Source organism: Bubalus bubalis, chromosome X, assembly GCF_019923935.1.
Source record: "Bubalus bubalis isolate 160015118507 breed Murrah chromosome X, NDDB_SH_1, whole genome shotgun sequence".
Classification (NCBI taxonomy): Eukaryota; Metazoa; Chordata; class Mammalia; order Artiodactyla; family Bovidae; genus Bubalus; species Bubalus bubalis.
In genome coordinates this window covers 51,025,233-51,041,633 of record NC_059181.1, presented here as the reverse complement: position 1 = coordinate 51,041,633, position 16,401 = coordinate 51,025,233, and the positions used below count along the sequence as shown (strand labels likewise).

The 16,401-nt window shown below is 35.7% G+C and overlaps 1 protein-coding gene across 4 annotated transcripts in view; it reads right to left on the bottom strand.

Moving 5' to 3' along the window:
* The window catches only part of WNK3 (WNK lysine deficient protein kinase 3), a 177,668-nt gene that overhangs the window by 125,575 nt on the left and 35,692 nt on the right, over positions 1-16,401 (bottom strand). For all 4 annotated transcript variants that reach the window (XM_044937226.1, XM_044937225.1, XM_044937227.1 and 1 more), the window contains exons 3-5: positions 4,080-4,252; positions 3,272-3,492; positions 2,267-2,424 (exon numbers count right to left, since the gene is read on the bottom strand). In XM_044937226.1, coding sequence (XP_044793161.1) covers positions 2,267-2,424; positions 3,272-3,492; positions 4,080-4,252 — 552 coding nt within the window. The remainder of the gene's footprint in view (positions 1-2,266; positions 2,425-3,271; positions 3,493-4,079; positions 4,253-16,401) is intronic.

Sequence of the window (16,401 nt, the reverse complement as noted above, 5' to 3'; positions counted from 1 at the left end):
GGTAACAATAACCCTGTGTACAAGACAGCAAAAGAGACAGTGATGTATAGAACAGTCTTATGGACTCTGTGGGAGAGGGAGAGGGTGGGAAGATTTGGGAGAATGGCATTGAAACATGTAAAATATCATGTATGAAACGAGTTGCCAGTCCAGGTTCGATGCACGATACTGGATGCTTGGGGCTGGTGCACTGGGACAACCCAGAGGGAGGGTATGGGGAGGGAGGAGGGAGGAAGGTTCAGGATGGGGAACACATGTATACCTGTGGCGGATTCATTTTGATATTGGCAAAACTAATACAATTATGTAAAGTTTAAAAATAAAATAAAATTTAAAAAAAAATGGGCCAAAGAACTAAATAGACATTTCTCCAAAAAAGACATACAGATGGTTAACAAAGACTTGAAAAAATGCTCAACATCACTCATTATCAGAGAAATGCAAATCAAAACCACTATGAGGTACCATCTCACACTGGGGAGAATGGCTGCTATCCAAAAGTCTACAAACAATAAATGTTGGAGAGGGTATGGAGAAAAAGGAACCTTCTTACACTGTTGGTAGGAATGTAAACTAGTACAGCCACTATGGAGAACAGTGTGGCGATTCCTTAAAAAACTGGAAATAGAACTGCCATATGACACAGCAATCCCACTGCTGGGCATACACACTGAGGAAACCAGAATTGAAAGAGACACGTGTACCCCAGTGTTCATCACAGCACTGTTTTTAATAGCCAGGACATGGAAGCAACCTAGATGTCCATCAGCAGACAAATGGATAAGAAAGCCATGGTACATATATACAATGGAACATCACGCAGCCATTAAAAAGAATACATTTGAATCAGTTCTAATGAGTTGGACGGAACTGGAGCCTATTATCCAGAGTGAAGTAAGCCAGGAAGAAAACCACCAATACAGTATATTAATGCATATATATGGAATTTAGAAATATGGTAATCATAACCCTATATGCGAGACAGCAAAAGAGACACAGATGTATAGAACAGTCTTTTGGACTCTGTGAGAAAAGGCAAGGGTGGGATGATTTGAGAGAATAGCACTGAAACATGTATATTATCATATGTGACACAGATCGCCAGTCCAGGTTTGATGCATGAGACAGGGTGCTTGGGGCTGGTGCACTGGGATGACCGAGAGGGATGGGATGGGGAGGGAGGTGGGGGGGGGTGGTTCAGGATGGGCAACACATGTACACCCATGGCTGATTCATGTCGTTGTATGGCAAAACCACCACAATATTATAAAGTAATTAGCCTCAAATTAAAATAAGTAAATTAAAAAAAAACTCAACATTCAGAAAGCTAAGATCATGGCATTTGGTCCCATCACTTCATGGCAAATAGATGGGGAAACAGTGGAAAGAGTGGCTGTCTTTATTTTCTTGGGCTCCAAAATCACTGCAGATGGTGACTGCAGCCATGAAATTAAAAGATGCTTGCTCCTTGTAAGAAAAGTTATGACCAACCTAGATAGCATATGAAAAAGCAGAGACGTTACTTTGCCAACAAAGTTCCGCCTAGTCAAACCTATGGTTTTTACAGTAGTCATATATGGATGGGAGAGTTGAACTCTAAAGAAACCTGAGCGCCGAAGAGTTGATGCTTTTGAACTGTAGTGTTGGAGAATACTCTTTAGAGTCCCTTGGACTGCAAGGAGATCCAACCAGTCCATCCTAAAGGAAATCAGTCCTGAATATTCACTTGAAGGACTGATGCTGAAGCTGAAACTCCAATACTTTGGACACCTGGTGTGAAGAACTGACTCACTGGAATAAACCTTTATGCTGGGAAAGACTGAAGGCAGGAGGAGAAGGGGATGACAGAGGATGAGACGGGTGGATGGCATCATCAACTCAATGCACATGAATCTGAGTAAACTCCAGGAGTTGGAGATTGACAGGGAGGCCTGGCGTGCTGCAGCCCATGGGGTCACAAAGAGTCAGACACAACTGAGCGACTGAACTGACTGAATAAATATCTAAAAATTCTTCACAAAGAAATGGATATAGATAATATATCTATACATTTTCCCCAAAGATACTAATATAGAGCATTTTATATTACCCCATTTGAATATGGGTACATAGCATAAATCTAAAGCTTGTTTCATTACAATTATGTTAAATTTAGCACTATTTACACAGAACTAAACCAAAGTTAGGTTTGACTAAGTTGACTTGTGGTTGACTTTACCATGAAATGTGGCAATTTGTGAAGTAAAAAGAATAAAGTTATACTTACACTAGTTACTTTACGGTATATTTGAGCTGCATTCTGGCATTCAGAATAAGGGTACTCCGAAGTAGCCATTTCCAGCATACACATTCCAAAAGCATAGACATCCACAGATTCATCATAGTGCTCTTCATACATCTCTGGGGCCATAAACTCAGGAGTACCTACAAAATACCACAACCACGTATTTTTAAGAAAGAAAAATGTAGAGAATTCCCTGTCAGTCCAGTTGTTAGGACTCTGTGCTCTCACTGCCTAGGGCCCAGGCTCAATCTCTGGTCAGGGAACTAAGATCCCCCAAGTCATGTACTGTAGACAAAAAAAATCTATGCCAAGATCACATTCCCTTTGCCATAAGGATTACTTGAGAGAATTTCTATTCCCTAAAAGCAAAAATACATACATACATATATATATATATATAATATATACATACACACACACACACACACACACACATATATAAAATGTCCTTAATTTCCTTAATTTTCCATAGTGATAAAGGACAGTTTGCAATGCTCATAGGTAATGCTTACAAAAATCTGTTTTTCTTTCTATCTTTCGTTTTAGTTATGTAAAATTTTTGAAGTAGTAAATCCTCTTTATAAGTCCTCAGAATTTTTCAATATTATTAAATACATCACAAAAGAAATACACTGGGATGTCTCTGAAATCAGTCAATATAGAATAGATATTTCAAAGTAAATTCACATTCTAGGCCAGGGGCCAGTAAACATCTCTATAAAGGGTCAAACAGTAAATATTTCAGGCTTTGCAGTCCATATGGGTTCTGTCACAACTAATTAACTCTGACACTGTAGTGCAAAAGCAGCCATACACAATATGTAAATGAGTGGGTACTGCTGTGTTCCAACAAAACTTTTTTTACAAAAATAGGCAGGGAAGTTCGATTTGGCCCACAGACTGTGGTTTGCTGATTTCTGTTCTAGAAATATACAGTTAAAAAAAATCTTCCTTTACACAATCAATAAACTATAAAATGTTAATCACCAATGACACTTTTAGCAAACGATGTTCGCATTAAGGTGGCTAGTCCTAGATCACCAATCTTCACAGATCCAGTGGGTCCCGTGATGAAAATATTGTCACACTTCAGATCCCGGTGAATAATAGGAGGAGTCCTGGTGTGCAAGAACTGCAACCCCTTTAAAATCTGCCTGCACCAGCTCCTTAAGACCTTTGGTTTCATTACTTTAAATCGTTTTAAGTACCTACACAAAGAAACAAAAGATCACATGTAAACAAACATACCTAGCTTATTGTATAAGTACATTATGGTAAATCACATAAGCCAGCCAATACAGTATGTATTATGATTGTCATCACTGAGTTATTTTTTATTGTCTAACAAAATATTTTAAAGTATAAAGCCTCAAAGTACACCCCCCCTACAGAAAAAGTACATACCACATATAACAGTCACAAATAAGTGGCTGTACCATCAGATGAAATGCTCTAGTCAGAAACAAAACAATAGACTATAATTATATAGCATTGCTCACTAGATATTTGAACCTGCCACATCCCCAATTTTTCATCCTCTACAAAATGACATTATCTCTATAATGATTTCTAATTATTAAGTTCCATGATATGCCACAAACATTAATTTTTCAACATTGTATTTTCTAACAAACTTCATTAACACCCTAATTTTTTAACCTGCCCTGAAACACAGTCACTAGATTCAGATTCTACCAATTCTTTAACCATGTAATGTTACTTTGCCAAAAACTTTTGTGACTCTTGAAAATTATTTTCAAATAAAACTCCATTGGCACTATCAGGGTCAACTTACGTCTTTAAGGTTCCTGATGTCATAAGTTCCGTCACTAATACAATACATTTCTTTCCTTTTAATATAGACTCCCAGGAATCATAAAATCGAACTATATTGGGATGTTGGAGACCCTTTAACATCTCTGCTTCTTCCTTGAACCTTTGCTGCTCGGCTTTGGTTAATTTCCGGTCCTAAAATGGAAGATCAAGTTCCAAATTAAAGTCTAGAAATTGTCTTGGATATTTATAATACCACTCAAATGAGTATTTTATTTATGCATATATATATGTATCTATTTTCACCTGTCAATCTTTTTCTCAGTACCTATAAAATCACTGATATTCTTTGTTATGTACTTGCTCTGACTCCTCTCAGAGCAAAATGCAGCAGTTGTTTGTTGTATTTGTTGTTGTTGTTTAGTTGCTAAGTCATGTCCAACTCTTTAGTGACCCCATGGACTGCAGCCCACCAAGCTCCTCTGCCCATGGGATTTCCCAGGCAAGAATACTGGAGTGAGTTGTCATTTCCTCTTCCAGGGGATCTTCCTGACCCAGTAATCAAACTCACATCTCCTGCACCGCAGGTGGATTCTTTACCACTGAGTCACCAGGGAAGCCCTGTTTGTTATATACTTTAAACTGATACATTGTTATATGTCAATTATATTGCAACAAAATTGGAAAAATAAATAATAAAATTTCCTTTACTGAAAAAGAAAAATAGTATCTCAAAATGAGAAAAAGTAATAATCAAAACCAGTCCAGTCTGATTTCAAATTGGGAAAAGAGTATGTCAAGGCTGTATATTGTCACCCTGCTTATTTAACTTATATGCAGAGTACATCATGAGAAACGCTGGGCTGGATGAAGCACAAGATGGAATCAAGATTGCTGGGAGAAATATCAATAACCTCAGATATGCAGATGATACCACTCTAATGGCAAAAAATAAAAGAGAGAGAGAGAAAGAAACTAAAGAAACTCTTGATGAAGGTGAAAGAGCAGAGTGAAAAAGCTGGCTTGAAATTCAACATTCAAAAACTAAGATCATGGCATCCAGTCCCATCATTTCACGGCAAATAGATAGGGAAACAATGGAAACAGTGACATAATTTTCTTGGTCTCCAAAATCACTGTGGACAGTGACTGCAGCCATGAAATTAAGACGCTTGCTCCTTGGAAGGAAAGCTAAGACAAACTTAGACAGTGTATTAAAAAGCAGAGATATCACTTTGCCAAAAAAGGTCCATATAGTCAAAGCTATGGTGTTTCCAGTAGTTATGTACAGATTTGAGAGTTGGACCATAAAGAAGGCCAAGTGCCGAAGAATTGATGATTCTGAATTGTAGTGCTGGAGAAGACTCTTGAGAGTCTCTTGGACAGCAAGGAGATCAAACTAGTCAATTCTAAAGGAAATCAACCCCGAATACTCATTGAAGGACTGATACTGAAGTTGAAGCTCCAATACTTTGGCCATCTGATGCGAAGAGAAGACTCGTTGGCAAAGATCCTGATGCTGGGAAAGACTGAGGGCAGGAGGAGAAGAAGGCATCAGAGTATGAGATGTTTGGATGGCATCACTGCCTCAATGGACATGAGTTTGAGCAAACTCCTGGAGACAGTGAAGGACAGGGAAGCCTGGCATGCTGCAGTCCATGGGATCACAAAGAGTTGGACATGACTTAGCAACTGAACAACAATAATAATCAAAACAGATAGTAAAAAACTTTCCCCTAAGAAATCTTCGAATTTCCACATCTAAGGATCTATAATGTCAGGGAAGGAATAACAGAATGTTAGACACCTAGACATTTATTCTGGTTAAATATCTGAATTGGCAACATATTTCCAGACAGAAGTGTAAGGTTACCAACCAGTAAAAGACATTCAAACAGGCATTGGACCTGTAATTTGCCACATTAAATACTAGAAGGCAAACGAGCAATATTTATAGAATTCTGAGGGATGACTGTGACTCTCAAATTCTGAACCCAGACAAGCTATCAATGAAGTTTACAAGGGAAAAATACACACATTTCCATGAAAACAAGGACATAGGAAGTATACCACATCATTTACCAATCCTGAAAATAGTACTCAAAGAATTAAATGTGGCCAAATAATATCATTAGAAAAAGAGGGTGCAGCATGTCATGAATAGTAAGAAACTTTCAATAATGCTTTTTAAAAAAGAAGCTTAAGTAACTGTGGCTAATATGGTTGGCGATGTTCTCTAAACAGTAATTAAAACTGAAGATATATACAGCTGACCTTTGAACAACACAAATTTGAACTGCATGGATCCACTTATACCTGGATTTTTTTCAATAAATATTACAGCGCTATATGATACATTGTTCATTGAATCCTTGGATGTGGAACTGCAAATATGGAGAGTCAACTAAAAAGTTATCATGAATTTTCAACTGCTTAGGGCTGGCACCCCTCACCCACACATTGTTCAAAGGCCAACTGTAATGCAAAATGATAAATCTGGAATTACTTCATTAAAATCTAATACAGAAGGAAGAATAAAAACAATTTCTATCTTCTGCAAGGGAGAGGAGAGAAAGGAGTGATAGAACTATTTTAAGTTTTGATGTCAATAGATAATCAAATTATGTTAGTTAAAAATTTAGGTATGATTTCCATTTCAAGATGGTTGACAACATATTAATTCCCATCCCTTCCTACACCCCACCAAAACGACAAAAGAAATATATAAATAAATCTACAGTAGTATTTTAAATGTGAGATGGGTTCAAACTAAAGATTTTTTAAAGATAAAAAATATATGCCCTGATAGAATGCAGTTTTATGAAACTCATGAGAGTATAAGAAATGGCAATTTGATAAAAGACTTCTGTTAAAAAAGGTTTTTTAAAGACTTCATAGTAACCCTAGGTAAGCAGCACAGCCACAGCTCTGACAATTTCATTTTTGGTTACTTTATTCATATTATTCCTTGATGTGAAAATATGTAAAAGGAGAGTCGGTTGCAGCATGGTTTGTAATTGTGAAAAATTAGAAATAATCACACAAAGAAGGCAATGGCACCCCACTCCAGTACTCTTGCCTGGAAAATCCCATGGGTGGAGGAGCCTGGTGGGCTGCAGTCCATGGGGTTGCTAAGAGTTGGACACAACTGAGCAACTTCACTTTCACTTTTCACTTTCACGCATTAGAGAAGGAAATGGCAACCTACTCCAGTGTTCTTGCCTAGAGAATCCCAGGGACAGGGGAGCCTGGTGGGCTGCCGTCTATGGGGTCGCACAGAGTCGGACATGACTGAAGTGACTTAGCAGCAGCAGCAGAAATAATCACAATGTCAATAACAAAATCTATTATATACCAAGCACTGTCCTAAATATTTTTGTATATTAATTAACACTTTTAGTCCCTATAACAACCCTTTGTGATAGTCACTAATACTGTCATTACCATTTTGCAAATAAAGAAACAGGTTAAGAAGGTTAAGTAATTTGTCCAGGATCAAATGGGTTATATAGAATGCTAAACTTGGCTACAAACAAATTTAACAGTTAAACGAATAAGCTAGGTCTATGTGTAGTAATGTGGATAGATCTCTTAAGGCCTACTATTGAGTGAAAAAAAATCTGAAAGAAATTTATGACACCTTGTACATAAAAGAAGGGGTTTTCTTGGTGGCTCAGTGGTAAAAAACCCACCTGGCACTAAAACTAGTTTTATGTTTTACTTTTTAGGTCTATGAAGTTGAAGTGAAGTTGCTCAATTGTGTCTGACTCTGTGATCCCACTGACTGTAGCCTACCAGGTTCCTCCATCCATGGAATTTTCTGGGCAAGAGTACTGGAGTGGGTTGCCATTTCCTTATCCAGGGGACCTTCCTGACCCAGGGATCAAATCCAGGTCTCCTGAATTGCAGGCAGACGCTTTACCTCTGAGCCATGAGGGAAGCCCCTTTTAGGTCTATAATTTATTTAGGGCTATAATTTGAGTTAAAATTTTGTGATGTGTGAGAGTTAGGTCAAGGTTCGTTTTTTTGAATATGTATGTCTAGCACTTTTTGTTGAAAAAAACATCCTTTCTTTGCTGAATCACCACTGCACCATTTTTCTTTCTAAAATCACTTGACCACATCTGTTTGGGTCTATTTCTGAACTCTATTCTGTTCCACTGATCTATCTGTGTATCTACCTTTTCGCTAATATCATACATGTATTATTACTACACCTTTAGAGTAAGCCTGGAAATCAGTTAACATGAATTATTCAAACTTGTTCTTTATCAGAATTGTTTTAGCTATTTTATTATCCTTGCCTTTATATATTAGGGGTTTTTTTTTTACTATTATTATTATTTATTTTTATTTTTGGCTGTACTGGGTCTTTATTGCTGTGTGCAGACTTTCTCTAGTTGTGGCATATGGGGGCTACTACTCTCTAGTTGTGGTGTGCAGGTTTCTCATTGTGATGACTTCTCTTCTTGCAGAGCATGGGCTCTAGAACGCAAGTGCTTCAGTCGTTGCAGCGTGCAGGCTCAGTAGTTGTGGCACACAGGCTTAGTTGCCCCAAGCACATGGGATCTTCCCAGACCAGGGATCAAACCCATGTCCCCTGCATTGGCAGGTGGATCCTTAACCACTGGACCACCAGGGGAGTCCCCCATATTAGTTTTAGAGTCAGTCTGTCAACATGTAAAAAAAATTCCTGCTGGGATTTTGCTAAAATTGTTTTGAATTTCTAGATCATATGGAGAGAATGAACATCTTAAGAACAGTGAATCTTCCAACCAACACATTTAGATCTTTGATTTCTTTTAACAGTGTTTTTTAGTTTTCAGCATACAGATTCTACACATACTTTGTTATTTATACCTATGTATTTCATTTTGGGTGCTACTGTAAATAGTACTTTTTTAAAACTGCAATTTCCAATTATTTATTGCTACTGTAGAGAGATATAACTTTTTTTTATATTAACCTTGTATCTGGCAAACTTGTTAAAATCACTTATTAGTTTCAAGTACTTTTTGTAGATTCATTGAGATTTTTCATGTAGATAATCATGACATCTGCAGGTAAAGACAGTTTTATTTCTTCCTTTCTTCTGTACTCCTTCTATTTCTTTTTCATCCCCTATTTCACTAGCTAGCACTTCCAGAACAATGATGTTGAGAGCATCATATCAGAAGCGTTGAGAGAAGACATCCTTCCCTTGTTAGAGGAAAAGCATTCAGTCTTTTCACCATTAAGTATGATGCCAGCTATTTTAAGCCATTCTAATAGTTGCATTTTTAAAATAAATGTCCTTTATCAGGTTGAGGTTTCCTTTTACAGCAAGTTTGCTGAGTTTATCATGAATGGATATTGAATTTCTTCAAATGCTTGTCCTACAACTATTGAAATAACCATGTTGATTCCTCTACAGGCTATTAATATGTCAAATTACATTGAGTTTCAAATGTGGAACAATCCTTGCATTCCTTGGAAAACTCCACACTAGTCATCATGTATTACTCTTTTAATATATTACTGGATTCTATTAGCTAATGTTATGTTGAACATTTTTTCATCTATGTTCATGAGGGATACTGCTCTATAGTTTTCTAGTAATGTCTTTAACTGTTTGGGGTATTAAGTGGGTAGGCGCTGGCTTGATTCCTGGCTCTGCTCTCTTGAGCAATCATTCCTCTGAAAGTTAGTATACAAATGAAGGTTTGGGCCTCCACTTTGTCACCCTATACCTTCTAACTTCATCTCCAGGGGTCTTCTAGAGAGCAGATATTAAAGACTGAGAATTTTCAGGTATTATATTCTATCATCAGAAAGAAGAGATAAAGTTATCTCTTCCCCAATGTTTATGCTGTTTATTTTCTTATCTTATTGATTCTGTTGAAACATCCACAATACCAAAAAATAATTGTGATAACAGTCACCACTGTCTTTTATTGTACTTTAATTAAAAAACAGCCTTATCTCATAACTTAAGACTGTTTACAGTATTTTTTTTATTTTCACAAATAGTTTAACATGTTGAAGTAATTTCCTTATATTCCTATGTTACTTTTATTTTTTAATTAGGAGTGGCTGTTGAATTTTACCAAATATTTTCTCAACACCTACTGATATGATCATAAGGTTTATTGACAGGTTCCTGACATAGAACTATTCTTCAAATCTTAAAGCCTAGCACACTATTCTTTTGACCCACTGGTGAATTCTATTTGCTAATATTTTCCTATGGATTTTAATATCTGCATTCATATATGAGACTGAGGTATAGTTTTCCTTTTTGTACAAAACTAGCATTTAGTTTTAAGATTATACAGCTTCATGAAATTAACTGGGATTAAACAGTTGAACATTGGAACAGCTTGTCAATTAAAGGTTGTTTAGAAATCAAGCTCTGAATCTACTTTCTCCTGATGTGTTTTTTCCTCTTTTTAAATTATAAAAATATTCAGGCATAAACAAAAAGGTGTAACAACCAGCTTTGTTTAATTTTTAACATTTTGCCAAATTTGCTTCCATTTTAACAAGACATTACAGAATTAAAGACCTCTACATATTACTCCTTGATTCAATACCTTTCCTTTCCCTCCCAGAAGTAACCACTGCTTGAGTTAGGTTTTTAATTCATTAAAGTTTTTAGAAGTTTTAATTATATCCTTGTATCCATAAGCAATATAGTTTTACATATGTTAAAACATATAGGTGGGTTATCACATGGTATGTGTCCTTTTGCAAATTACTTTGCTCAATGTTACATTTTTTATATTTATGTACTGTGATATGTATAATTTGAGCTTATTCATTTTAACTATTATACAGGATCTCATTAGACAGTACTACCACACTGATGAATAAAGTTATCCATTCAACCCATTGATGGGCATTTGGATTGATCCAAGTTTACTTTATTATAAACAATTTTGCATTGCATATTCTTGGGATGGCTCCTTGCCCTGGTATTGTGACAGTCACTTAGTTGTGTCCGACTCTTTGTGACCCCATGGACTATAGAGTCCATGAAATTCTCCAGGCCTGAATACTGGAGTGGGTAGCCTTTCCCTTCTCCAGGGGATCCTCCCAACCCAGGAACTGAACCAGGGCCTCCTGCAATGCAACTGGATTCTTTACCAGCTGAGCTACCAGGTATTAAGTGGGGCGGGGGGTGGGTAGGAAGAGCTTAAATCCCCTCTCTAAATCATCTTAATACCTAGCCTACTTTTCTTCTTTTTCTCCTAATTTTGATTAGGAGTAATCTATTAAGATTTAAAATTAAATCTGTTATCAATTAAATCTGTGTTATCATTGTGAAAAATAGAATCTAGACAGTAGGTATTATGAATGTTCTAAGATTTTTAACTTTGTTCTAGATTTGAAATGTTTCATAAGAAAATGCTAGAAAAATTTATTGTCAAATGTACACGTAACATTCTCTTATCATTCTTTTACTCTTCCATAGCTAGCTATGTTGCATTTCTCATTTCTTTGCTCATATATTTTTACCCTCATATTTTCCTTCATCAGGTTCATTAATCACTTTTCAGAGAGTAAAAAAATTTAGAATTTATCATATTTTATATGTATAATTTTTATTAATTTCAATTATCTTATATTAACTCCCTCTTTCTCTCTTTTTTTTTCCCTCTTTCTCTTTTTTGCTTTCTTTCAGTGTTACTTCTCTAATGGCTTAAGATAGGTACTAAATTCCTTCTAGTTATTGTTCATTAATAATGAAGGCATTGTAGTGATAAATTTTCTTCTGGGTGTAGCTTTTGCAATGACTCACAAATTTTGTTGCAAATATCTTCATTTTCATTGCTTTCTAGGTAGTTCATACTTTCAGTTTTATTTCCTCCTTGACCTAAATTTTATATAGGACTGTGATTTCTGATCTCCAGTTAGTTAAGAATCTTCTTGTTACTTGTTTCATTATTTATGTCTAATTTTGAGTGATGTAGAATATAAAATCTCTTTTCTTTTAACATACGGTTTTCTTTGGGCCACATATTTAACCAATTTTTTAGTAGCTTGTAGACTATAAAAATGTATATTTCTTATTTGGAGGATATTTAAGGTTCTATATATACCCGTCAAATGGAGTTTATGGATTATATTATTCAGTTCCTACTTATTCACTTTTTGTCTGCTTGATCTGCCCTGTTCTGAAAGAAGTGTTTGAAATTTCCTACTACAGTTATTCATTTATCCATTTTCCTTTCATCTATTTGAGGTTCTGAATTTAAAATATTAACCAGAATATTTTTGGTGCCTACAAGTCTTTATCAATGGTATTTATCTTCTTAAACTATGAAGCAAATAACTTTATAATAAACAGGCATTTCTGTTTAATGCCTTAATTTTACTTTCTTTCTTCTGAGATAGATATTAATATTGGTTGGTACTCCTCCTGCTTTCTCTTTGCTGGTTTATAGCTTCACCTTAACTTTGCTTTATCATTGTTTTAAGTATTTTTTCTAGTAAACAATACACGTGGGTTTTGTCTTTTAATCCCATCTGAAAATGTGAGTTTTTTAACAAACAAGTATAATATGTCCACATTTGATACAGTAAAAGATATATTTCATTTTACTCCTTCCATTTTATTCTAAGTTATTTATCTTACTTTGCTGCTTCCTTTTATTCCTGTTAACTTAAAAGTATTTCATATTGTTTCTCCTTTTTACTAGTGGTTAGCTTCCTTTTCCTGACATTCAAAATCAAACACTAATAAACTAATTCAGCAAAGTAGCAGGATACAAAATCAACACTCAAAAATAAATTGTGAAGGCAATGGCAACCCACTCCAGTGTTCTTGCCTGGAGAATCCCAGGGATGGGGGAGCCTGGTGGGCTGCCATCTATGGGGTCACACAGAGTCGGACACGACTGAAGCGACTTAGCAGCAGCAGCAGCAGAATTTAAAAGGATATCTTGCATAAATAAAGTTAGGAACCCCAAGGGGGATAGTATTCATGTAATGATAAATTATAAATAAATTTACCCTAATGAAAAAGGAAAAAAAGTTGTTTCTATACACTAAAATAAATAATTCTAAAAGAAAATTAAGAAAACAATTCCATTCATCACATCAAAAAGAATAAAATATGTAGGAAGAAACTTATCTAAGGAGGCAAAAAGACTTCTATCACTTAAAACTACAAAACACTGTTGAAATTACAGAAGGCACAAATAAATAGAAATACATCCCATATTTATAGATTGAAAATCCTAATACTGTTAAGATGTCAATACCAAAAGAGATCTGCAAATTCAATGTAATCTGTCAAAATCCCATATTTTTGCATAAATTTTTAAAAATGCTAAAATCCATATGGAATCTCAAAAGTGAAAGTGAAACTGCTCAGTTGTGTCCGACTCTTTGAGACCCCATGGACTGTAGCTTACCAGGCTCCTCCCTCCATGGGATTCTCCAGGCAAGAGTACTGGAGTGGGCTGCCATTTCCTTCTCCAGGGGATCTTCCTGACTCAGGGATCTAACCCAGGTCTCGCGCATTCCAGGCAGACGCTTTAACCTCTGAGCCACCAGGGAAGCCCCTCAAATACACAAAAAGATCTTGAAAAAAGGAACAAAGTTGGACTTCTGGACTTCAAAACTTACTACAAAGCTACAATAATCAAAATACTGTGATACTGGTACAAAGACAGACATAAAGATCAGTGGAACAGACTACAGAGCTAGAAATAATCCCTTGTATAGTCAAATAGATAATTTTCGACAAGGGTATCAAGATTATTCAATGAAGAAAGGATTGTCCCTTTACAAAAAGGTGGGGAAATTGAGTATCCATGTGCAAAAGAATGAAGAACTTATAAAAACAAGTAGCACAGTGGTTAACCTTACTTTACGCCATATACAAAAATTAACTCAAAATGCATCAAAAACATAAGAGCTAAAACTTTCAGAAGAAAACATAGGGGGGAAATCTTCATGACACTGGGTTTCACAATGAATTTCTAAGCCAAAAGCACGTAGGCAACAACAGGAAAAAAAATAGATAAACTGAACTTAAAAACTTTCGTGTATCAAACGCACTATTAAGAGTGTAAAAAGGCAATTCATAGAATAGGAGAAAATATTTGCAACTCACATATCTGGCAAAGATTAATACTCGGAATATATAAAGAACTCTCTCTCTCAACAACAATAACTCAATTCAAAAATTGGCAAAGGACTTGAATAGGTATTTTTCCAAAACAGAAATACAAATGGTAAATAAGCACAAAAGAGAGGCTCAACATCTCTAGTCACTGGAAAAATGCAGATCAAATCCATAATGAGATGCCACTTCACACGCATAGGATGGCTATTTAAAAAGCACACATGCAATATTGGCAAAGATGTGGAGTAAATAAAACCCTTATGCATTGCTGGTGGAAACGTAAAATGAACACTATGGAAAACAATATGGCAATTCCTAAAAAACTGAACACATAATTGTCATATGATACAGCAATTCCACCTTCTAGGTATATACCAAAAAGAACTGAAAACAGAGACTTGAGCAGATACTTGTACAGTAATATTCATAGCAATGTTATTCACAATAGCCAAAAGGTGGACACAATACAAATGCCCATCAATGGATGAATGGACAAAACAAGTGTGGTATATACATACAAGTTCTTAAAAAGGAATAAAATTCTTAAACATGCTACAACATGGACAAATCTTAAAAACATTACACTAAGTGATGTAACTCAGACACAAAAGAACAAATATTGTATGATTCCACTTAAATGAGATACCTAGAATAGACAAATTATTAATAGAGACAGAAAGTAAAACAGTAGTTACCAGGGGCTGGGAAGAGTGGGGAATGGGAAGTTATTGTTTAGTGGGTTTCAGTTTGGGATGATGAAAAAGTTCTGGAGATGGGTGGTAGTGAGGGTGAATGTACTTAATGCCACTGAATTGTACACTTAAAATAATTAAAATGGTAAATTTTATGATATTTACATTTTGTCACAATAAAAATTTATTTTAAAAAAGAGTTAAGGAACTCATATAGTATTTGTCTTTCTCTGACTTATCTCACCTAGCATAATATCTCACCTAGCATAATGTCTTCAAGGTCTTTCCATGTTGTCACAAATGGCAGGATTTCCTTCTTTCTTGAGGCTGAATAATATTCCACTGTATACATATATACATCACATCTACTTCACCCAATCTTCTGTTGACAGACACTTTGACAGACACTTAGGTTGTTTCCATATCTTGGCTACTGTAAATGCTGCAATGAACATGGGTATGCAGATATCCCTTCAAATTACAAATACCATATGACACCATTTATATGTGGTATCTAAAATCTGAACTTGTAAAAACAGAGAGTAGAATAGTGGTTACCAGGTACTAAGGGTAGGGGAATGTTATTTCAGGGTACAAACTTAACAGAGAAGTAAGTTCTGGAGATCTAACCAGCAGTGATTACAGTCAACAATATTGTATGTTTGGGACTCCCATGGTGGTCCAGGGATTAAGAATTCACCTTTCATGCAGGGGACAGAGACAATCCCTGCAGGGTCAGGGAACTAAGATCCCACTTGCCGGGGCAACTAAGCCCACTGGCCACAACTAGAGAAGCCTGCAAACTGCAACGAACAGCCTGTATGCCACAGCTAAGACTCAACAGACCCCAAAAATAAATAAATTAAAAAAAACAATACTGTATGGTAAACTTCAAAGTTGCTAATAGACTAAATCTCGGCTGTTTTCAACACAAAAAAGAAATAACTATGTAACATGCATGATAAAGGTATTAACTAACGTTACTATAGTAATCATATTGCAGTATACCAACAGTGGGTTGTTATACCTTAAATTTACACAGCATATCTCAATTTTTTTAAGCCTAAAAAAAAAGAGTTAAGGAACTCAAAGAACAAAAGCAAGGAACAACAAATTTAGAAGACAGCTGAAAACAAGTAAAGTGTTTATGCTTTTCTATCTAATTTAAAATGACTTATAAATTCTAAACATCCCTGAAATTGGCTAGGAGTCATCCTCTCATGACAGATCAGTAGATATGCTCTGAAGAATAACAAATAGATTTTGATGCTTTCTGATTAAATTAGCAGAATACAAGTCTTTCATCTACCAAATCAAATTACTGTACCTTTTGATCCTAGTCAGCATTAAAAGTAAACAACTTTACAAAATTACAACTGCTGTCCCAGAAATATTGCTGGAAGTCCACTAAAAAAGGTATGGCCAAGACCTTCAAAGGTCCACTTCTAATTCAGTGAGAGGAAAATAAACCTGTCAAACTAGCACCAAAATCCAGAGGAAAGTTTTCAGCTACTATAGTAATCTTAAAACACAGACAG